A 24,007-nucleotide genomic window follows, 5' to 3' on the forward strand; every position below is an offset into this window, starting at 1 on the left:
AAGCACACGGGTGAAAACTAGAAACCCAACAAGGGCCAATAGCAATACGCCATTCTCTCTCTGTCTGTGGTAACAGCTAGTTCTGACTTGAGAGGGACAAGACTCTTGGGAACGATGATAATTTGGTGATCCTAAGCAAGTCAGCCACCCAGGAGAATTCCCGAAGGTACTCACTCTTTCCTCCCCCACCGATGGCATCTTCCAGACTGAACCCATCATCGTCTGCAAGGGAAACAGGCCATTAATACCGAGGATCCAGGAAGGAATTCAGCTCCCTAAACACACGGAGGAATCCCTGCGTCTCCACCTCCCCAAACACGTCTGCAAATACCAGTCTGACCAGGTCTGAACAGAAGAGCCAAATTCCTCACCTCTCAGAGGAAAGGAGCAAGACACAAAACAAAACCCACAAAATGGAACGTACCAATCAATGGCGCCACGCGGGCCAAGCTGGGATTCCAACTCTGCCCGCCGAGAATCCCCTCCCGTCCGAAACCACCCCTCCCGCGTGGCCAGCGCCCTCTGTAAGGCAGACACAACGCGGTGGGTGCAGATACGAGGCACGGGATTTGCGCGGGCATGCACCAACACTGGGGTTCCCTCAACGCAATGACGGGACCCTTCCTGGTGGCATCACGGGTTGCCTTGGTTTTATGAACCCTTTCCAAGTTCCAGCTACGTCTAGGGATGTTGGCGGATCTGCCCAACGCAAGGCACCGAACTACCGTGAAAATTCAGGTTTTCAATAATCTCTTATCCAGCATCCTCTGCACGTCTGTGGCGCGCAGGGACGCGGATCTGAACACAGCAGGTGCTATGTGTTCACTCCTGACGGGACGTTCTGGCTGCAGTGCCCTGTTCTCAAACAAACCTAGTCAATTAAAAACAAATTAAAAAAAGAGTCAACAGTGGTAAGACCTCCATGATTTTGGCATCAGTTTTTGCCTGGGTGGCTCAGGAGCAACGGATCAGACCCTTGTTCCCGATTCCCGACTTTCCTTTGAAAGGAACCCCCACCAAGAACGGGAGGGCGTGTCCTAGCGGCTGGAGACTGGGTTCACTCACGGGTTCTACGGGCATCTCAGCCCCCAAAATTGCTTCTCCTAGGCAACGCACATCCAAAAGCAGAGCAAAAGCATCCAGACGCGCTGTCCAAGCAACCCGAAAGCATCCCCGAGACACATCAGCCCCCGGTCTTGCCCAAAAAACATGGCACCCTGTAGCCAACGTTCACAACATCGTTCCAGTAGGAACCAGTCTGTGTCCAGAGCCCCCGAAACCACTCGTCTCTATCTCGACCAGCTCTTGGGGTGAGCGGGAGGGCGCGCGTGGTGGGGATCTCTCCTGTAGGCATCGGCCTGTTTGCTTCTTACCAGAGCTGGGTCTCTTGGGGGTTGCCGTGGGCTTCTTGTCGTCCTCTACAGAGAAGAGACACTGAATCAGCAAGACCTGAAGGTAGAAAACTGTGCCAAGTCTCGACGATGCTCCATGAGCTTTAAAAAAAGTCAGAAAATGTCCAAAGCACCCCTCCCCCTGATAGCTCAGGCAGCAGCCGGGGGTCAGAGCGTGAATTCTGAGCCCACCAGGACCGCCACGGACAGGTGCACAGGCTGGTGTTGGCCACGGGTGTGCTGAGACCAAGAGCATGGGGGTCCTCCCACTGGGAGAGTTTACTTCCCCTACCCAGAGCGTCTGGCTTTTCCTCCTCCTGCGTGAGTCCCTTTACCCCGGTACATGCTTCGATATACTTACCGTGTTCAGACAAAACACTCATTGTCCGTTTTAAGTCAAAATTTTACTATTACATCTGTCACCTTATAGATATTAAATTTCAAGAGGACTCACCACCGAGGGCATCCAACAAATCGAAATCTTGGCCTATGAGGACAAAGAATCTGGTTAGAAATCGGGGAAATAAAAACATAAAAATTAAGAAGACAGTACAAAAAAAAGGGGGGGTTCTGAAATTTTTCTGGATTGCGTGATGTTTGCAACAGTTAGCCACTCTTTAAAACGTATAACGGAGGCGGAACTTCTCATCTCTTCACCATGCTCACGTTTACGCCGAAACGTTAGATGATAGTTTACGTTCGAAACGGCTGGTGATCTTAAAATTTAGTAGCTGTTACAGCAGTAGGAAAACATGGTAATTCTGCCCGTGCATCATTTATGAATAGCAGACCCTCTGCAAAAATGACTAATAATTTCCCGTATGTGACGGAAAACACAGACGGACAGAAAAAAAATCCCCTTTTATGCCCAACTTCTCTGACTACACAGCCAACCTGCATCGCTTGCAGAATCACTAGACAACCCCAAAAAACACAGAAATTGTTTTTTGACCTCTTGGGATCGCAGAGAATGGGGAATCTGCGGAGCTTTTCCTTGTTTTTCTCCCCGGTCCCGAGTGTTTTTATTGAAAGCATTTCCGTGCTGTTGCCTAGTGCCCACTTCGGATGGGCTGCAGAAAAGGCACCATAAGGACATTTTGGAGAAGCCCGCGTGGACTGTCTGGGCAGCTGTGAGGGGACTGAGCGCAGGTCGGACAGTGACTGGAGGGTCCAGAAGCTGAGGGGAATGTCTGCACCACCTCAGGAAGTGCCGGGTGTTTAACGCTCTACAAACATGCGTGAGAGCCGCCTCAATGTGGGCATGTGCTCAGTTGTACGGGACGCCTCAGACAGGCGGCGTTCTATTATTGTGTCCTTTCTCGCGTGTGCGTGGGGCATGCACGTGCGTGTGTCCATATATGTAGGTGTGTGTGGGTGTGGTTTGTGTGTGTGGATGTGGACATGTGTGCGTGGTTTGCATGTGGGCACGTGTGTGTGTGTGTGTGCTGCTTGTGTGTGTGCATATTTTTGTAGGTTGTCTGTGGTCTGTGTATATGAGTATGTGTATATATCTCTCTGTCTAGTTCGGGTGTGTATATTTGTCTCTGTGTGCACGGGTGCGTGTGTGTGTTTCTACGTGTGTACTAGGAACATGCCGACAGAAGCAGGTGGTCTCGGGCACAACATACACGGGACCCCCAATAGCACCACAGTGGGGCCGTATTCACCATCTCAGACCCTGGAGTGACGGTGTCTACACCCACGTGGTCCAGACCCAACAAATGCAATTATACCTCCTTCTGCACACGGCAGGTTTCCCTGAGGCAGCAGGTGGGGATTTCACCAACGCCGAAGACCCCACTGAGCATGTGCATAAACACGCATGCGTATACACATCTGCGGTCATGTGTATTTACACAGAAATCCACACCTGTCCACTCCCCCCGCACACACTTCACCTGAAATCACCATGCCGAGGCTTAGTCAGACATCCGCCTTCCCTCGCCCTGGGGAGGACTTCTAGCTCCAAGGGCACATGGCCTGACACAGATGGATTCCAAGAGGGGATGATGCCATGCTCGGGAGGAAAGGGGACACTTAGAAAGGAGAAGCAGACAGGGCTCTTTGGGATGCTCAAAAACCAACAGCGACACACGTGAACGTAAATAGTGACTTTCCCGTGTGACGCTCCCAATTCCTGAGATTTCTGCCTCATGAGAGACGGTGATGGATAGAACCCGCAGGAAACCAAACAAAAGAGAAGACTCTGTACTGACTCACGTATGTGTGTGTATGCGTGTGCACTGCATGTTAGCAGGTGTCTGTGTGCACGTGGGCGTGTGTCTGTGTGCACGTGGGCGTGTCTGTGTGCACGTGGGCGTGTGTCTGTGTGCACCAGAACCACTGACCAGGACCTCACTCTCCCTAAGACCATTCCTCTCCTGCCCCGCCTTCCTTTCTACTGCTGTGAGGAGGTCATGGGTCCCCTACACGCCCCTTCCATTGACCCCCACATGGTCCCCACACAAACCTAGTAGGAGCAGACCAAGCAGGGATGGGGGCAGGCTCTCCAAACACCCTGCAGCCCCCGACACCCCCAGGCTGCCCTGTCTGCTGGGGATCTCGTCCAGGGCTCTCCGCTTCAGACCACGGCCAAGGTTCCCATCCAGTCACTAAAACCAACCCCAGAGCCCCACTGCCCCCAGGACCCCAAGTTCACTCAAGGGCAAGTCCGACAGTGGATGGGCATAGGAAGAATACCCACTTTGCAGCCTCCTCCCCAACCCCCCCGCGTGCCCCAAGAGAACGCACTCAGCCCCGGAGCGAGAGCTTGGCTTCCAGCCCGACCTCTGGGCTGGAACCCCTGCAACACTGCCATGGGCTGAGGACACCGCACAAGACTCCCAAGCTTTCAGCTGAGACCATGTCACCCTGGATGCTGTGTCTCAGGGCTCTCCCTGACCTCTGCCCCCTGGGGACGCTGCTTCCTGGTCACAAAGCCACACCCTCACCAGAGACGACAGAATCCAGGGGACTACTCCCCCCCCCAAAAAGGGAGTGCTTCCCACACACAGCTGCCCAGAAATTCTGGGGCATGGAAGGGCCAGCTCCCACATAACTCAATCATGGACACGAATCTCTCCCCACCCAGCCCATTGTGCAGATACATTCCGAGATTGTGCTGATGTTTGCAAAAGGGATGCACACACATCACCACCAGCTGAAACCCCCACAGGAACATTCAGGAAATGCAATGATTCAACAGCCAGCAGCACTGACCAGCAATAACCCCTCCCAAACTACTTCTAACCTAATCTAGTCTATTCATCTACACAACTGGTCTACCAGGTCCAAGCCAACACTGCTGATTCTGTGTCATCATCACGGGCGACCACATCAGGGAGCTGCCGTGTCCCAGGAGAAACTCTCCCATGCCGACCCCTCCCCACACTGCCTCCCGGGGCCAACAGCACCAAACGGGGCTGCCACCACCTGGACCGGGAGCCTGGGCCCCGTGTCCAACGTTCAAGGCATGTAGCTCCTTGGTCTCCGCTACAAGCAGACCACCGTGCATGGAAGCCTGTCCAGCGCTGTGGGCTCCACCACCCCTCAAAGCTGCAGATGTTGTGGGGAATTCAGGGGTGAGTCACGCAGGGCGAGGCTGCCCCTGGCCGGACGGAGAGAAACATGAGTCACCCTGATGGCACCACGCCTCCAGCAGCCCCTCCCGCCCTGTATCAGCCAGTCACGTGGGAACACGGGATGAGCCACGTGCAGTCCCTAAAAACTCCCGTGGGTGTGTGGGCAGCTTCTCCTGAGTGCAGATGCAACCCTGCCTGGATCTCCATCCGCCCCAGACCTCCATCCCGCCTGGGTCTCCATCCGCCCCAGATCTCCTTCCCCCCTGGGTCTCCATCCGCCCCAGATCTCCATCCCCCCTGGACCCCCATCCCCCCAGACCTCCATCCCGCCTGGGTCTCCATCCGCCCCAGATCTCCATCCCCCCTGGACCCCCATCCCCCCCAGACCTCCATCCCCCCTGGACCTCCATCTCCCCTGCGTCTCCATTCCGCCAACCCAGCCAGAATCGGGTTTCTCTGAAATTCTATCACAATGGTGGAGCATTGCAGAAATATAAAACAGGACGGGATATGCATAATACTAAATGACAGAAATGACAAGTGACAGGATTCATACAGGGAACTTATAAATTATAGGAATACATAGTAGAAATAATTTATAGATGTAAATCCAGAATAAATTGTGTATATTTACATATATACAATATAGAACTCTATATAGAATATGGAATAAATTATAGATATATATTTAAAATAACATATATTTACAGATAAAGAATATAAAATTCTATAGAGAATATGGAATAAGTTATAGATAAATATTTAGAATGAATTATACACATTTACATATATACAGAATATAGAATTCTATGTAGACTATGGAATAAATTATAGACATATACTTAGAATAAATTATATATATTTAAATATATAGAATATAAAATTGTACATAGAATATGGAATGAATTATAGGCATGGATTTGGAATAAATAATATATATTTACATATATAGAATACAGAATAAATAATGTAAATTTAGAATAAATTACATATACAATAATGTTATATAATAGTTATATAATGTTATAATAATAAATGATAAAAATTGCAAATTATATAACTTATACACAGACTTTATAAAATCTATAGATAAATTATATTAAAAGTAGAAGTAATTTATAGAAATAAAATTGCAATAGGAACAACATATATTGATGATGAATTATAGAAACTGTAAATTATGTAGCTTGTAATTATACACAGAACTTTTAAATTATATAAATACATACATGATAAAACAGAACAAGTTATAGAAGTAAAATCAGAATAGAAATGAAATGTAATTATAAGAGATTATAGAAATTACAAATTATGAAATGTATAATTTATACACATATAAACTTATAGACCCTATAAACGAGACAGAAATAAGTCACAGGACGAAAATATGATTATTTGTAATAAAGTACAGACGTTCGTTAAACATACTTACACATTATAATTTATACAGAGCTTATAAACCATATAAACATATGAATAGAATACAATTACAGAAATACAATGAGAATAAAAACCAACAACGACACGCATTCCCAATAAATTATACAAAGTGCAAATCTTATAATTTGTTCACAGGGTCTGTAAGTCGTGGAGACAAATACACACATAAATAAAATAAATTAGGGAAAGACGAGAGGAGAAATACCGAGGAGGCAGTGAGTGGACTGCTCACATTTCCAGATATTTTTTCGTAGGAGTAACGGGACATCAAATGTCGGCAAGACCTCCGGGGTGACTCGCTTCAGAAATACCTCTGTGCTCTTTGCAGACACTTCATTGAACGTTCTCGCTCACAGATTTCGAGATTTATCAATTTTAGAGACAGAGAGAGAGAGCACGAGCAGGAGGGGCAGAGGGAGAGGGAGAGAGAATCTCAAGCAGACGCGGGACTCGATCCCACGACCCTGAGATCACAACCTGAGCCGAAACCAGGAGTCTGATGCTAAACCGGCTTTGCCACCCAGGCGCCCCTGCATTCCTCGGGTTTTTTTGAGTCCTCAAGGCTTTGGGAGTGTGCTGGCCCCAGGTCCAGCTTCCCAAAGACACCCGACATCATGACAACGGATGAACAGGCTGTGCACAAAAATGCACTCGGCGGCTCAGCGACAGACGGGCTAGGAAGACCAAGGTGGAGCCAAGCTGGAGAGCTGCACGCACGTGTGGGTAAACACACGGCACGGCGGTCGCCCAGCCCCGGGGGCGCATTCTTGGCTACACAGAGGAGCCAAGCTCAGGGCCACGGCGATTTTGGGCGTCGTGACACCCTGACGGCTCACGTCAGCTCTGTTCCATACTTCAGTCCCACGCGGGTTGTCGACCTGGCCCAGATTCCGCGTGTGCCTGCAGGTGAAAAGCAGCTGGTCCGGTTCATCCTCCCCGGGACGAAGGCGCTTCGGGCCTGGGATGGGCCGGGTCCTTTCATGCTAAGTTTACTACGTGGTGGAGGAGGAGGGGAGAGGTCTTTCTCACCGTCACTCTGGGGACAGCCCTGGTAGGTATGTCAAGTTGTGCAGAAACCCTGGGAATCTGGTAAGGCCGTGGGCAGGGTGTTGGGGACCATCACGGTCCCCTGGGGTCCCTGTGCCAACGCATTCCTGATAGACCAGGCTGCCATCCGTGCACCTGCCTTTCTATTACCCTCTGGCCGGGACCCTCGGCTGTCTGTCCGTTGCTGCAGGGGCTCCTTCCAGGCCCCCTGGAGACAGGCAGTCTCTCCCCTACGGGAAGCCAGAGCATTGCTCCTCAAAGGGCGAGCTCCAAAACCAGACTAGAAGCCCCCACTCCAACCCCAGCTGCAGGGGGCTGCTCCCAGGCCCCCGGGGGCATCCAGTCTCTCCCCTGCGGGAAGCCAAGGCATTGTTCCCCAAGGCATGAGCCCCAAAACCAGACTAGAAGCCCCCACTCCAACCCTAGCACCTCCCCAACTGTGTTCCCTTCACACCAGTCCCCTCCCTGCCCACCTGGGCTGGCCCCAGATGACCCATCAGACTGTCCCAAACTTTGTCAGCTCATGGAGCCCTTTGTGGCTCTGGAAACTGGCCCAAGGTCGCCAAGCAGACTCCACCGTTCTGTTTATTAATTACAGTCAATTCTCATGCGTCATGGAAGTTACGTTCTATAAACTGTTGGGAGTGCTGAGTGCACGGATACTCCATCTTCGCTCCTAGGGGTGGATGCCGTTAGGATCCCACAGCCTTGAGTCACGTGTTCGCCAGAGAGTCAACGCATGACCTTGTTTTCTGCATGTTTCTGCTTAAACAGAACTTACTGGGTCTGTGTTATTTATTCGTCAGCATTGCCAAGCACAGGACACAAACATGCAAAAGATGTGCCCCTGCACAGAGCATGAAAAGGACACTTGTTGACACCCTGGAGGCTGGACGGTGACTCAGATACTCTGCACTTCTGCGCCCGTCCCTGAACACAGGCGGTGTTCATCTGGGAGTGCCAAATAGCACGCGGGCGAATGCACAAAGAGGGGACCCGTGAATATGAAGGAATCGCCGTACTTCAGTTCAAACAACGTACCCGCAGGAGTTCCTGCAGTGTCTGACACGTGGTTGTGTGCTCCTCAAAACTTTAAATCTTACCGCCCCCGCAACAAACCCGGACAGCACATTGTGTCCTGGAGTGGGAACCACACACTTAGGGCACCTAGAGCTTTGCTTCGGATCCTCTCCTTGCCCACACCAGGAGAACTCCTATTCACACCTCCAAGCCCCAAGAAAATGCTGCCTCCTCTGAGAAAGCCCTCTGTCATTCTTTCTGAGCACACTGAAGCATTTCCTCACCAGAGATTGCTTCTGATCCCCAGCCGTGGGTGAGTCCATAAGTCCTGATGCTCAGCCCATGCTCCCGGAGAATTAAATCAGAAATTTTGTGGGCTGAGATTCAGGCACCAGTGTGTGAAAGGCTTACCGACATGACACCAACGTGTGGTCAACATTGCAGGCTTTTAATTCCCTGATCCAGGCTCTGCCAACGACCTCTGCCCTCCAACGCGCTCCCCATGCTCTTTACCTCTCTTGCAGGTAAGTGTGAACATGTACCTGTCGGCTCAAAACCCTCCAGGTGAGTTTCAAACCCATATCCTGGCAACCAGGGCCACCCATCCCATAGCCCTGCAGGGAGCTCTACCCACGGAGTTCCCACACGGAGACACTGTGGGTGCAACCAGATGGACCTGGTTAGAAGCTGTTACCCACGGAGGTTCCCACTGATGCAAGGAGACTTCTCTGACCCTCTGGGGGAGAGTGGTCCTTGATCCCCTTCATGACACTGCACCAGAAGGGATACCTTGCTTGTCACTCTCCAGGCAGAGAAGAGAGGATGGGGTACTTCTTCTCTGGACCCCCAGCACACAGCAGAGAGAGAATACAGATACCACTGGGAATTCAATCTATGTTAGCTGAAAGCATGCATGAGAGCCAGTGGCTGGGAGTGTGGGTAAGTGCACAGATGCACGCGTGAGTGGGTATGTGGGTAGGTGGATGAGTGGATGGATGGATGGACACGCAGATGACTGGACAGATACATGGGTGCATGTACGTGTGGCTGGATGGATAGGTAGATGGTGGGTGGGTGGGTGGATGGATGGATGGATGCACACATAGAGGGCTGGATAGTGGGTGGATGAACAGATGAACAGGTGCACAGGACATGGAATCCATGAGGAGCTGAACAGGTCTGAGCGACCGGTCTTGGATAAGTTCCCTATCGGACTCAGAGGAGTTCTCTTCCATGTGGAGTTAAGTTTCATTAAATATAGGATTATCTCCTGTATTTCCCTGTCAAGCCACATTACTGAGGCAGCTCCCTCTGTGGTCTGCACAGCAACACCTGGAGAGCTCGCTGCAGCTGCCAGGCACCCATGGCCCTTTGGCCCCGAGGCCACCGGTCTTGCCAACCAACATAAATCCGATGACACGGGTAGGCCTAGGCAAGAGTGATTTCTCCAAGCTGCCAGGGGACTCTGCTCTGGGGCCAGGCCCGAGAACCTTGGATCTGGGCCTCCACTGGCCACTGAGGGCTCCTGAGCAGGTGTGCGATTGCAACCATCGCTCAAGCATCAGGACACACAGCAGAGGAAGGAGGCAGGCAAGAGGATGGACAGCCCTCAGCCTGGGATCTTCTCCACCCGAACACTAAATAATGGATTTAATATAACCAGCTCCCTCTGCAACGTTATGTTTTATCTTGTGCATTAAAACATGAAGTAATCTGAGAAGGAGTCCCCACTGCCCTCCTAAAAGTGCCTGAAAAGTCCAGGGAAGAAAGCAGTTAAGGGTTTTTCCATTCATGTGAGAAAAGTGTCAGGAGTAGGGGTACAAGTCTCCCCCCACCCCACCCCCAAAAAAAGGCAGGAATAGAGAAAGGAGCACGAATCAAGGAAGATCCAGAAGATGAAATGAACAGGATTTCGTAATAGATGGAATATGGGAGGAAGGAGCTGCCGGGAGTGAAGGGTGGCTCTTCCATCTGAGAGTCTGGGCAAATGGCCATATCACAAAAGATAGGAATGAAGGAGGAGATGTAAGTTGAGGAGAAAATGATGAGAAGTTCCAGATACAGAGCATCGGAGACACTGTGGGTGCAACGAGCTGCACCTGGTTTAGAAGCTGTTACCTGCCTAACCCTAACCTGGAGAGAGACTCAGGGCTGGTAGCACTGGCATCCCAAGACGTGGACGGGGAGACTTCCTGTCCCGTAGCCGCACACAGGGTGCCAGGCTAAGGCTCATCTTCCTCTCTGCCATCCCCACTCCCAGATCCCTTCCCCAACTCCATTCCAGCTTCCTCTTCTCAGAATGCGTGGATTCTGACCCGTTCGTCACTTGGTGATATGCTTGTGATTCGCTGTGATGAGTCCAGCTGCTTGCAGAGCAAGGAGACATGTACACCTCCACCTGGGAGCCACTTGGGGCAGCCTGGGGCATCTCAGCTACACATCTATCACCCAGCTATCTGTCTGTCCATCCTCTACATCATTCTAGGCATCCATCCACCCATCCATCCATCATATCTGTCCATCTGTCTGTCTATCCATATATTTGTCTACCCATTCTTTTATCTAGGTATCTATCTTTCTGTCACTATGTATCTATGCAGCCAGCCAGCCAGCCATCATGTGTACTATATCTATCATTTATCATCTACCTATCAGTCATCAGTCAGTCAATCCTCTATCTCACCCTTCGAGTGCTACCTCACTCCAGCCAGGCCGCAAGTCCTTAAGCAAGTTTCCCGGCAGGAAGAGGCCGCGGCCTCACCTTTTACGCAGCACCCAGCCCAGATCCGAGCGAGAGTCAGCTGTTCACGACCACGTCCTGCTTAGCGAAACCCCAGCACATCTTTCCTTTCCTGCCACACCGTGTTGGTCTGCCTCAGATAGCTGACCATTCCCCTTACGGTCTCCCTTCATCCTGTTGGGGTACGTTGGGGTACACTCTGTGCCGAGTTTGGGGCAAACACCACAGTTTCCGTTCGCACTGAGCACAGAGCCCATGCCCTCCACTAAGAGAACACAGCTAACAGCCTCAGAAGGAAACCGGGAATAGATGGGTTCTTGCAGGATTTATAAAATCGACATGGCTCCAAGACCCTCTGCCCTCAAGACAACATCATCTATTTATACTTTGTCCATGTGTAACACTGGTCCATGGTGCGCCCCAGCGAACGCATGCGTCTTCCACGCTGCATCCCTTACGCTTGCCACGCAGCAATCAGACCAGCACACGGGGGCCGTGGCAAAGGCAGCGCTGAAAAAAAGCAGCCAGAAATCTCTGGCCGTGCTGTGTCGGGATGAGTAATGCCTTCCAGAGCATCGGAATGCAGCTACTCTGCTACTTCAGCCCCCTTCTCCCGGAGGGCAGTTCATTTAAGGACTTACAATTATTATGTTGTTTCAGAAAGCACTCCCTTGGAGCAACTATGTTCCTCTTTGCGAAGTTCCTGATACAATACAATGCATCCGAAAACGAAGGGGACCTATCCAAACCTTCCAAAACGAAGGGGACCTATCCAAAACTCCCAAAACGAAGGGGGCCTATCCAAATCTTCCAAAACGAAGGGGGCCTATCCAAATCTTCCAAGTGGAGAAAGGAAAGTGATTTGCAGGGGCTTTGGATCTGCGAGTATATTGAAAGCCTTCTACCTGCCGTCCAGGGCAATAAATCCGTTTTATATCTTGGCCCGGGCCACCCAGACACAGAGAAACGGAACAAAAGCCTCACAGATGCTCACTCCGCCGGGCTCCCAATGAGACACATGGCTGCTTTAGCCTCTAGTGAATTTTCTTCTTGTCATCAGTGCTGCTGGCTGCCCATGGAACTCTCGGCCATCAGTGCATCCCAAGCTACCGTTGGAGAAACACACTGGTTTGCGGGCTTGCGACCGACTCGGGGGTGGGGGCAGGAAAAAGGATGTATCTGGTTTCCTGTTTAGGGGATTTTTAATAACACGGCTAGCGAGAGAGGGCACACGAGGGATCGTGGCAACGTTGAGTCACTCCAAGACAAAGCTGAAACACACCCATGTGCCATCTGCCTAAACTGGTCTAACAACCACGCCAGTGAAGAACAAGAAACTCAAGAAAGGGAAGTGTTGTGTCTCTAGGCGTGTGGAAGATACTACGAATTCCCTAAATACAACTAGAACTTTGGTGAGTGACCATCTCTCAGTCCCAGACACTGGCACACAGGGGAACGCGCATCCCTCTGGTGTTGGATGGAACCACCCAAGGCGTCCAGGCAGCATGGCAGCACCAAGATCGCCGACAGTCCACACGGCTTTCTCTCCCACAGCGGGGCGGACATAACCGAATCCTGACAGCCGCTAACTGGGGTAGAAACGCCCTGTGGGTTACGTGGGTCCCTGCACTGTAAGGTTTCAGGGCGAATAGAAATGAAAAAGAAGAGTCCCCGTTGCAAACACAGGAGAAACATAAGAGAAGGCCTGCCCTTCCCTTCAGACGTTCTCTGTCTTTGTCAAACATATGGAAATGTTTGCAGTAGCTAAATACCCGCTCTCGCGTATGACAGGGCATCTGCGCACAGCCACGTGCAAGCAGGAGGACTTGCTGCGTGCGTCCGCCACCCCAGCGGATCGCCCGCGATTGGGGTTTCATGCGTGTTCCATCCTCACCCTGCGTTCTGCCCCCTTCTACCTCTGTGGAAAAGCCGTCTGGGTTGGGAGCTGTCTCCTGTAATTACCACCCCCCACAACAACCTTCCTGTCCCCTTGCAGATTTCCCCGACAAATACCACCACCAGGAAAGAGTTGGCAAGCCTGGGTCCTATAAGTTCCGTGTGGATGCCATTGTTCTTTGGGGGCAGTTCTACCCATCCTCAAGGGTGTGTCCTCAGAAGTTCAGAAAATGCACCTCTGTCTGGAGAAAGCACTTCCCAAAGCACTGTATCCCCCTTGCCCCTAAAAGGACTTTTGGAGATCCCTCCCTAAACACATGCTCCGTCATCCACCATGAGACGGCAAGGGAGCAAAGGATGTCCCAGAGCAGTCCCTGCTGATTCACTTGGGACAGACGCCCAGACGTTAAAACAAAGCACACGAGGACACATGGACATGTCTTGTGTCCCGTGTGTCTCTCCGACCCCCACAAAGGCTGGGCATCCTACAAAACACTGCTCCAGTCTCTGGGCATCCGAATGATCCCAGGTAGAGCCACAATGTTGACTAATTTTCTTTTTTAAGAAGAGGGGTTCCAACTCACGATCCCAAAAATCAAGACCTGATTTGAGATCACGAGTGAGATGCTTCACTGACGGAGCCACCCAGGCACCCCCGGAATGCTGAGTAATTTTGAGCCTCCAAACACACATCCGTCTTAAAGCTCTACCCTGTCTGTAAGTCGTAAGACACGTGGGATTGTTTTCCCCTTAAAAGAAGCCACCGTGCATTGGAAAATCTCAGGAGGTGGAAACACCATGATGCCCACATGTGTGCTACTCAGGGTCCCATGGGGGGAAGCCATCCCCTGAGAAAAAGGCCAGATTCCGTCCACGAAATCCTGCTGGGACCCCTTCATGTTGAATTGGTTATACTGCTCTATTAGCCATATTCTGTTCTAAGTCAGAGCAGGCAGCCAAGATGTCATCCAGATGGAAGGAAAAAAAATCTACAAAAATCCAGTATTTTCCTATCTCGACATGAAAAAAAGAGAAAAAAAAAGCATTAGCCTCCTAAACTGAGAACAGAAAAAAGCACCAACGCACACAGGTCAACAAAGTACAATTAAGTTTTATAAGAGCCCAAAGGGCAGGCAGTCAGTGTCCTTGGCAAACAGGCGGGACCGCGAAAGCCATACCCACGAGGCGGAGACCAGAGCCTTCGTCAGGAAACTGGAGAAACCAAGCCCACATTCTGACATTTGGGGCGGCATGACTCTCTGGGGTGGGGCATCCTGTGCATGGTTCGGTGTTGAGCAGAGTCTCTGGTCTCCACCCACCACCTGCCATGCACCCTTTCCCCCAGGTGTCACACCTCAAAAAAATAAAAAGACAAAACCAAAAAAAAAAACACCCATCCCCAGGCATTTCCAAGTATCCCGGGGGTGGGGAAGACCCAGCTCCATGAAAGGTGAAACCGCCTCTTTAGGTCGCCTTCATCCCTCCCACCATTCCATGGGAATCTCCGGAGAAAGACAGGAACCGAGGGGCCCTGGGTCCTGAGGACTTTGAAATACCCCCCCCCGGCCCCGCCCATGCTAGTAAAAGCAAAGGTCTGTCCCCGCGCTCAATGGGCTTTTATAGCCATTGTGCAAACTACTCCAAACATGTATTTCTATAGGAAAGTGTGTTCTGACCTTCACCAACTGGAAAGCACTTTCCTGATTAAGACAAACAAAAAACCTGCATTTGTATCTTTTGGAAGGGCTGGTTCCTGCCCCCAACCCCAGAAGGATCAGGTAGGGAGGTCTGTGTTTGTGTGTGTGGGTGGGTGGGTTGGGGTGGGGGTTGTGCATCCTCAGAAAGATCAACAGGTACTAAAGCTCCATCCTTCCAACCTTTCTCTGCTGTTTTGGCGTGAGGCTGGCTTTCCCTCCCTGGAACCCCGCACACCGGAGGTGCTCAAGGCAAAGTGCAGAAACACACACCCAGAGGGATCAATGAAAACTCCTCTGAGCAGCTGTCATGCGAACCAATAGCCGAAAGACAGCCATTGCGGGGGATGGGGAACAAACCCATTGCTGTTGGACCAGCCACAGCCGAAGGAAGAAAGGACATTTCTTCAGGACGAAAGAGAGAAACTGGATAGCCATGCCAGGCCCTCCCCGGCGGGCTGTAAAATGTTCCAAGATGTACCGCCCCCCCACCCCCCCCCGGACCAGGCTTAACCCCCCTGAAGCCACCAGAGGGCACCGGGCTTATTTAAAAAGCGCCCACATCAATTCACAAATGGTCCCCCCAAACAACCAGGGTGCCAAGGACGCAAAAGTCAAGCCCCAGCACACAGCTGGAGGTGCCCCAACAGAGGGGGAAATTCCCAGCACCACGCAGGCCTTGGGTCATGATTCCTGGTTGCAAAACGTGTCCACCTCGGAGCAGACGGGTCCTGAAACTACTCTGCCGTGCGCCCGGCTGTCCACTTAACAGTCTGGCCACCGTCCCCCGGGGGGGGGGGGGGCTGCGACACAAGGAAATAACCGTTAGGTGGGGGAAAGCTTTCAAAATGCTACGCCCAGGAAAAATCCGAGCTTTCCTTTTCAAAGGACAGAGACAGAAAGAGCATGGCAACTTCCCCTTTAAAAGGAGAGCGACAGGAAAACAGGCAACTGCCAGAAACAGGCCTGGGCCGCCTGGGCGTAAAGTGGGGGGGGGGGGGGGGGTAGGGAGAGGAGGTCCCCGGGCCTCCCCTTGTCCTGACACTTGTTCTGTGTTTTCTGAAGTCTCCCCTGGAGCACACCCGGCAGTCTGCGGAGAACACGTTTCCTTCCACCGCGCGCGCAGCGAGCGCCCCAGTCCCCGAGGAGGCTTGGGCACACAGTGTTTCCGAACGCGTCCAGCGCGCCAAGTTGTTCTAAACTACCCCCATCCCCCGCTCCGCGGGGTTGCAGGCTGCACAGCCGCGTCCAAATTTAGGCCCGAACGCAGGGCGTGGCTCCCCGCGCACAAACAAAGCCGGGGGCCCGGGGTGCGCCGGGGGGGACCCGGGGCCGCTGCAGGGGTGCACAGGGGCGCACACGCGGGCCGGGGGCACCTAAGCGCCACCGGCTCCCAGCCAAGTGCCTCCAACTACCGGAGTTTGTGAGTTTGAAAACACACGCTGCATTTCGCCTCTGGAGTAAGTCCAAACCCGCCCAGGAAAAAAGTTGGAGGGCCCTGAGGCCGCCTCCTTGGGGCGTTGGCTACCCGCTGGCACGGCGCGTTCCGCCCGGGCGGGGAGGAGGGCCCGGGGTCCCCGCTGCGTTCCCCTAGGCCCGCCTCCGGCAGGGCGCCCCCGCGGCCTTCCCTGGGGTCCCGGCGCGCGCGTCCGGATGCGGGTCCCCAGGCCGGCCGGCGCCCCCGGGGCACTCCGCCAGCTCCCCCTCCCCCCCCCCCCGCCCCGAGGTCTCCCAAATCGCTCACCCCAGGCGGGCACCAGGGTGCTGAGCAGGCCGACCAGCAGCAGCGTGAGGGCGGCCCGGCGAGCCATGGTGCGCCCCGCGCCGCGCAGGAACTGTTCCGGTCGTGGGGCGCGCGGGCGGCGGCGGCGGCTGCAGTGCCCACGGGGCGGGGCCGGCGGAGGGAGAGGTGGGGGGGCGCCCTGTGGCCCCGCCCTGGCCTCCGCGCGCCCCGCCCGCAGCCCAGGACACCCCGGGCGCGGGGCCCCGCGCAGGGGAGTGGACAAGCGGGGGAGACCTGGTTACTCAGAGCGGGGGTGACCCCCTCCCCATTCGGGAAGTGAGGGCCCCCTACCCGCCCCTAACGACCCCAGGCGGCCCCGAAGGGAGCAAGTGATCCCCTCCCTGTTCAGAAGGTGGGGGCCCCTCCTTGTGTCTACAGCCCCTAACGGGATCCGCGTTCTTGGGGGCGAAACCTCCGTTGTAAACCCCCTCCCTGCTCCTAACTCCTAACGGGGACCGCGTGCCACCTCCAAGGGGGGCAAAGAGAAATGCTCTTTTTCCCTGGAACCGCGGTTCCCTGGCCGGGGGCGGGGGGGGGCAGCCCCCAGTCCCATCCCAAAGTCCAGGCTGAACTGACAGGGCCTGGAACAGGGGTGGGGGCTTTGGAGGCACACGGCAACCCCCTCCTCCCCAGTCTCAACAGGGACCTCCCCGGGAGGAGCCTCCCCGAAGCCTCTCCCCACCGCAAGCTGGGGGGTGGGCACGCAGAAGGGGGGAAGCAGGAAACCCCTCCCGTTCCCCTTGGGAGGCGGCTGGCGCCCCGGTGGGTCTCTGGCCAGGGTCCAAACCCCAGTCTTGGGGCTGGTCCCTGTCCCAGACTATCAGTATTTTTCTTTATTATTGAAATGTTAGCTTAATATTCTCTCCGTGTTCTTTCAGGGTACAGAACATCTCAGAAGCGGGGAAAATCCCTGAGTCAGATTCCTGCATTCCACCCTGCACACCCTACCCCCATACCGGCGAGCTCCAACCCAGCGCGCTCTCCTCACCCTTGCAAGAGTCAGGGCCCCTCCTCCCCGGGCATCCGGTCACCTTAGGGCCACCTACCTGGCTCAGACAGACACAGCGCAGGTCAGACGCACTAGACTGCACCCCCCGGGGTCCGCCTGGGGCAAGTGCAGGGACACTTAACTTAAAAAGGCATCCGTCTGACCACACACAGCTGGAGGCTTGGAGGTGTCCTGTTTTCTACCCGCCAGTGCAGCGTGTGGACCCTGGGCCTGGGCACACGGGAGGCTCTTCTTGGGCAGCAAAGGGATGCTGGAGCTGCTGCAGCCATTTTGGCACTTTGAGGTAGGTCAGCACCCTGAAAGAAACCACAGGTGCTTTGAGCCAAAGTCGAAATGCAAAGACCCCTCCCTCGTCCAGGGAACCTTCCCGTTCAGGCCTGTCACCCCTTCAAAATAAAACCTAAACCTGGACAATCTTTAACCTTGGTCCCTTGGGCTGTACCATGGCTGAAATTGTGCTGTCCACACCACCCTAAACGTTCCGGCACATTCTGCAGCCTGGTCTCGCCTTTTATCCTGGAGGGGCTAGGTCCTCATCATCAGCTATCATAAATATGCATTGTCACTTGCACTAAAAGCTAGGCTTTCACTTTTTTTTTTTTTTAATTTATGTTCAAACCGACACGCATCTTGGTTACTTCTCTTTCTAATTCATTAAGTTGACTTGGCCTTTTTTTTTTTTTTAAGGGCCACCTTCCTTGGCTCAAAATGAAAATTTCCGTCATCTTTTGCAGATGCTCTGAGAGCATCAAGAAGCTCTAAGCTCCAGAATAAAAATTAAATTAATTGAAGAAACCTCCTGAGTTGTATCCAAGTGCCGCAGAAGAGATCTTTGAAGGGCATATGTCAAGACCTAGAGAGGGAGGAGGGAGGAAGCTCCTTTTGGAGCAGGCGTCTTGCTATGCGTGCATTATGGGGTTCGAACTCAGGATAGGAGGGAGGTCTGAGCGGTTTTGACACACACACACACACACACACGTGCACATGCACACATGCACAAACCTACAGACTGGCCCTTTTCCCACCTTTTACAGAGCATCCTTTGTTGACCATTGGACTTTGTCTATTGACCTGGAAAATGGGTCTCAGTGGGGACCCTAAGAACCCAATGGACAGAGAAAAAAGTAAACTTACAAAGCAGAACAGAAAAGACCGTATCCACGGAGGGCGTGAGGGTGGGAGACAACCTCGGCTGTCCGAAGAAAAGTTTGCAGAAAGGAAAACCTGTCTAGGGGAGAAATTCCAAGAGGCCTTTCCGGGTTGCAGGAAACTGGGGACCTGTCTCCATCTCTTCGGGAAAACTCTGTCCCCACTGTAACCCAAAACTGAGGTCTCCTCTTTGTGACCCTGGAGTCAAAAGAAACAACCAAACCAAAGAACAGCAAAAAGAAGGGTTTTACTTGCAATTTCCCAAAGCCGTGCCTTCTCTGAACCACAAAACGGGGAGAGTTTGAAGCTCAGGGTGTATGCATGATCACGACAGGGCTTGCGAGGTGGGGGACCCGGGGCAGAAGTCATCTTAAGGTGTCAGAGTCCAGGTCCTAGGCGATGGAACTCACAAGGGTCAGCGAGGCTCAGTATTATCAATACTCTGGCTCTGGCCAGTCTGCTGTTTGGGGAGCTCACAGGGGTTTAAAACCCCGTCGAAGGGACTCAGGAATGTGCACCAGGGCAATCTTGACTCTTCACACAATGAGGGGAGTTGTACACCTGGTTTCCTTTCTCCCGATTCTATTGGCTGGGTAGAGACTGTTTTTCCATTCTTTCATTCCCCTAAAAAAAAAAAAAAAATCATTAACTACTGAGCCTTTGTATATTTTTGTCATGCTGATGTCCTAGGAAGTTCTGCAAGAAGTGTGCAGGGCTGGGTCGAGCTGATTGGCAATAGATCACAAAATGGTTGGGGGGTACCTAAAATGACGTGTCTTCTGTTTTTTGTTTTTTTTTTTTAAAGATTTTATTTACTTATCTGCGAGCACAACAAGGGGCAGAGGGAGAGGGAGAAGCAGACTCCCGACTGAGCAAGGAGCCCAATGTGGGACTCGATTCCGGGACCCTGAGATCGTGACCTGAGCCGAAGGCAGACGCTTAACTGACTGAGCCCCCCAGGTGCCCTATGTCATGTCTTCTGATAAGAAAACTGTGCCTAGTCTTTCTTTCCCTGGGGACCCCTCACCGTATCTGCCAACACCTGTTCCCCCCTTCTTGTCTCTCTCTCTTTCTGAAAAATGATTTTGGGGAAATCGGTTTCCAGGGAGAACAGCCTGCTCTCACTTTGGGGCACGTCTCCCTGTTTCTCTATCACCCAGGATGCATGGTTTGGGGTGCACTGGGCAGGGTCCTGCTCTCATCAGCAGCACTGGATGCTCTAGGTATGTGCCTCTCTTGTTTGCTTGGTGTTGCCATTGGTTTTCTGTCCAAACAAGGGGTCCCAAAGTACTGCTTGGCTCCGGGGAGGGGATCAGGGTGGCATTCCTACTGCATGCCAGGGAATGGGTCAGGGAGGCAGCAGGGAGCCCAGCATGAGACCAGGCACTTGGAGTTGGAAGCAGAGCCCTGCCCGGGCTGGCCCAGGTCTTCAGCATGAACCCCACAACCCCAGGCTCCATTTACCCAGCTGGACAGAGGGGAGAACAACACTCTGTTCTGGTTCTGGGAAGGGGCACTGTTGAGCTGGCGGGGGCTACTGTTATTCCAAAGTACCGCACATATCTGTCCTGTCACCTGTCACTGTTCCCCACCTGCTGATACCCACCCACTGGGCTCAGCGCTTCCGCACGTGAATTTCTGGAGGGATGCAACCATTCAGTCCCTGTCAACCTCTGCTTGTAAGAGTATTATTTACAACAAGAGAACAGCAGAAATGCACAAACGTCCCACAACCCACACATCAAGCAACAGAAGCGATAGGCGATCCATGTATGCCAGGAAATGGCATACTTTTGAAAGCACTGAGGTACATTGAAGGGTTTGCAAGTCCTCGTCAATGAAAAAAGCACAGCCTAAACCCATCCACATTGCATCAAAACACTCTCTGGTGTGTAGGAGAACATCGCTGGATACACGCCGAACCTATAGCCCTGATTATTTGTTGTAACACGAGGGATGTCTTTGTTATCCGTACTTGCTAAACTCTCTGCACTGCATCTGCATTACTTTCAAACTTGGAGGTGAACGGATTTTAAAATTGTAAGAGTGAAAATGTGGGGGAACGCCACCAGAGTGTGGCCCTAACTTCAGGAAGGAGCTAGCTCCTGGAATATGATGATGGCCATTTGAAGAGATGGAGCCTGATTTCCCTCCCGGGTCACCTCTGGACAGGTCAACGGGGAGATGGGTGGATGGATGGATGGTTAGTATCCATGGATGGTTAGTAGATAGATGGATGGATGGATGGATGGAAGAATGGATGAATGAATGATGGATATATGGTTAGTAGGTGGATGGATGGATGGATGGATGGAAGGGTAGAGAATGGATGGATAATGGTTAGTATCCATGGATGGTTAGTAGATGGATGGATGGTTAGTAGAAGGATGGATGGTTAGTAGATGGATGGATGGATGGATGGAAGAATGGATGAATGAATGATGGATATATGGTTAGTAGGTGGATGGATGGATGGATGGATGGATAGAAGAATGTGTGGATGATGGATGCATGGTTAGTGGATGGATGGATGGTTAGTGAATGGATGGATGGATGGTTAGTGGATGGATGGATGGATGGATGGAAGAATGGATGAATGAATGATGGATATATGGTTAGTAGGTGGATGGATGGATGGATGGAAGGATAGAAGAATGGATGGATAATGGTTAGTATCCATGGATGGTTAGTAGATGGTTGGATGGTTAGTAGAAGGATGGATGGTTAGTAGATGGATGGATGGATGGAAGAATGGATGAATGAATGATGGATATATGGTTAGTAGGTGGATGGATGGATGGATGGAAGGATAGAAGAATGTGTGGATGATGGATGCATGGTTAGTGGATGGATGGATGGTTAGTGAATGGATGGATGGATGGATGGATGGATGATGGATGGAAGGGTAGAAGGATGGATGGATGATGGATGGATGGATGAATGGATGACGGATCGATGGCTCAATCGATGTTCTTAGCTCCTAGTCACACCAAATCTTGTCTGCCAGACTTTCTCCTGATATCTGAATTATTCTTGGATAGTCAGTGAAAACTGACACATTTCCAATCTGGTGCATATATAACCAGCGTCTTACCCTGAATCAGATCGGCTCTGCTGCTCTTTCAAAGTTCAGCTTTTGATCTTCAAGCCTGGGCAGCGCTAGACATTTTGGCCAGGATGCTTTCACCAGGGCAAAGCCCCCCAGCACTTCCCTCCTCTGAGTCCCGACCTACCCAACTCCTACTCCCTCTCCTCAGGCTTGCCTTCCCCAAGTTCCTTGGGGTCCCTCTTCTCAGTAATTCTTTAGCACCCTCAGCCACTCATCAACGACCCGAAGGCCCACTCTATGGAATACAGCAGTGAAATCAAGCAGTCATAGGCCTGCCTCGGAGAGCAGTGTTTAGTTTTAATAGCCCTTGGTTTACATGTATTTATTTGTGCATATCTCAGTCTCCCCAAAGTCTTTGAGCAGTCTCATTTTTTATTGTATCTCAGCACCTGGCTGAGAGCCCAGCACAGAGAGACCGCCTTTCAGATGCCTAATTACTCCACTGAATGCAAGCAAAACAAAAATGAGCTTGCCATGAAAAGCTGAGTATTTAGATAATGAAGCTTTCTTATCATTACCTTTGGTCTGTAAGGGTGCAGGTGGGCACACACAGAGACACACGCACAGAGTATGCATGTGTATAAATGTCCGCACCTTTACATGTAGATCTCCATCATCCATCCATCCATCCACTCATCTTGTGTGCGTGCAAGACCACACGTGCATCTCATATCCCTTCCACCTTCTTCCATACGAAGGGACTTTGATTTTATGGATGTTGGCAATATGGCAGCTAAAAGACCATTTCCTCAGTCTCCCTTGCAGCTGGGTATAACCAAAAAGTAAGTTCTGGTCAATAAAATAAATGTAAGCAGAAATTGTCAGAGAAAACTTCTGAAACATTCCTTAAAAGGTGGATGGATGGATGGCCAGGTGCCCTTTAGGCCCTCTCCTTGCTTCGTCTTGTGCTTGCCTGGAATATCAAGGAGATGCCTGGAGCTCCAGCAGCCAGCCTGGAGAAGGAGGTAACCCAGAGGGTGGGAGCTACCCTTGAAGGATGACTGAACATGGTGAGAAAAACAGTTGTGGTTGCTGGTGGCACTGCAGAATGGCCATAACGGTCCTGATCTGACTCTCTTGACATCGTTTATGGGAGAGAGAAGTAAATTTTTATCTTCTCTTTTTTTCCTAAAAGTCAGATTTGCTTCAGTCGTATTTAAAACACTTTTCTTTCTGGTCTTTGTTACCAGAGGTTGGGCCCAGTTTATAATAGAGACCTGCTCTGAGTTCCTTATGGGCAGTCAAAACAGCTAAGTGGTGTCTGGCCATCATACATGGTGCCTGTTGAATAGATATTGAAGAGAAATCTCCTGAGTCAGTAGAATGGTAGGTGGAAAGATGGGTAGATGGAAGTGTCAGTGGATATGTGGGTGGATAGATGGGTGGATAGATGGATGGACAGATGGATGGATGGATGGTAGAATGGATAGATGATAGATAGATAGATGATAGATAGATAGATGAGTAGGTGGATGGATAGATGGATAAGTGGATGGATGTGTAGATGGATGGATGGATGATGAATGGATAACTGGATGGATGGATGGATGGATGGATGGATGGATGGATGGATAACTGGATGGATGGATGGATGGATAACTGGATGGATGGTTGGATGGTTGGATGGATGGATGGATGGATGGATAACTGGATGGATGCATGGATGGATGGATGATGAATGGATAACTGGATGGATGGATGGATGGATGGATGGATGGATGGATGGATAACTGGATGGATGCATGGATGGATGGATGGATGGATGGATAACTGGATGGATGGATGGATGGATGGATAACTGGATGGATGGATGGATGGATGGATGGATAACTGGATGGATGGATGGATGGATGGATGGATAACTGGATGGATGGATGGATGGATGGATGGATGGTTGGATGGATGGATGGATGGATGGATGGATGGATGGATGGATGGATGGATGGATAACTGGATGGATGGATGGATGGATGGATGGATGGATAACTGGATGGATGGATGGATGGATGGATGGATGGATGGATGGATAACTGGATGGATGGATGGATGGATGGATGGATGGATGGATGGATGGATGGAGAAAGGGATGGATAAACAAACAAGTGAACCTTGTACCAGACATCATTGTGCTGTATTATAACTTACTTT

General features: G+C 51.7%; 1 protein-coding gene and 1 long non-coding RNA gene across 4 annotated transcripts in view; one reads left to right on the forward strand and one right to left on the reverse strand.

The window, feature by feature from the left end:
• Positions 1–16,698, reverse strand: part of CD99 (CD99 molecule (Xg blood group)) — a 32,055-nt gene extending 15,357 nt beyond the window's left edge. For all 3 annotated transcript variants that reach the window (XM_027607923.2, XM_027607922.2, XM_027607924.2), the window contains exons 1-4: positions 16,554–16,698; positions 1,846–1,878; positions 1,374–1,418; positions 175–222 (exon numbers count right to left, since the gene is read on the reverse strand). In XM_027607923.2, coding sequence (XP_027463724.1) covers positions 175–222; positions 1,374–1,418; positions 1,846–1,878; positions 16,554–16,620 — 193 coding nt within the window. In that variant the 5' untranslated portion in view covers positions 16,621–16,698. The remainder of the gene's footprint in view (positions 1–174; positions 223–1,373; positions 1,419–1,845; positions 1,879–16,553) is intronic.
• LOC113930641 lies at positions 15,887–18,396 on the forward strand. Its single transcript, XR_003522569.1, has 4 exons — positions 15,887–16,269; positions 17,471–17,662; positions 17,754–17,884; positions 18,289–18,396. It is a non-coding gene; the product is annotated as an uncharacterized LOC113930641 (long non-coding RNA).
• The last annotated feature ends 5,611 nt before the right edge of the window (positions 18,397–24,007 follow it).

The sequence above is a fragment of the Zalophus californianus genome, chromosome X (genome assembly GCF_009762305.2).
Source record: "Zalophus californianus isolate mZalCal1 chromosome X, mZalCal1.pri.v2, whole genome shotgun sequence".
Lineage (NCBI taxonomy): Eukaryota > Metazoa > Chordata > Mammalia > Carnivora > Otariidae > Zalophus > Zalophus californianus.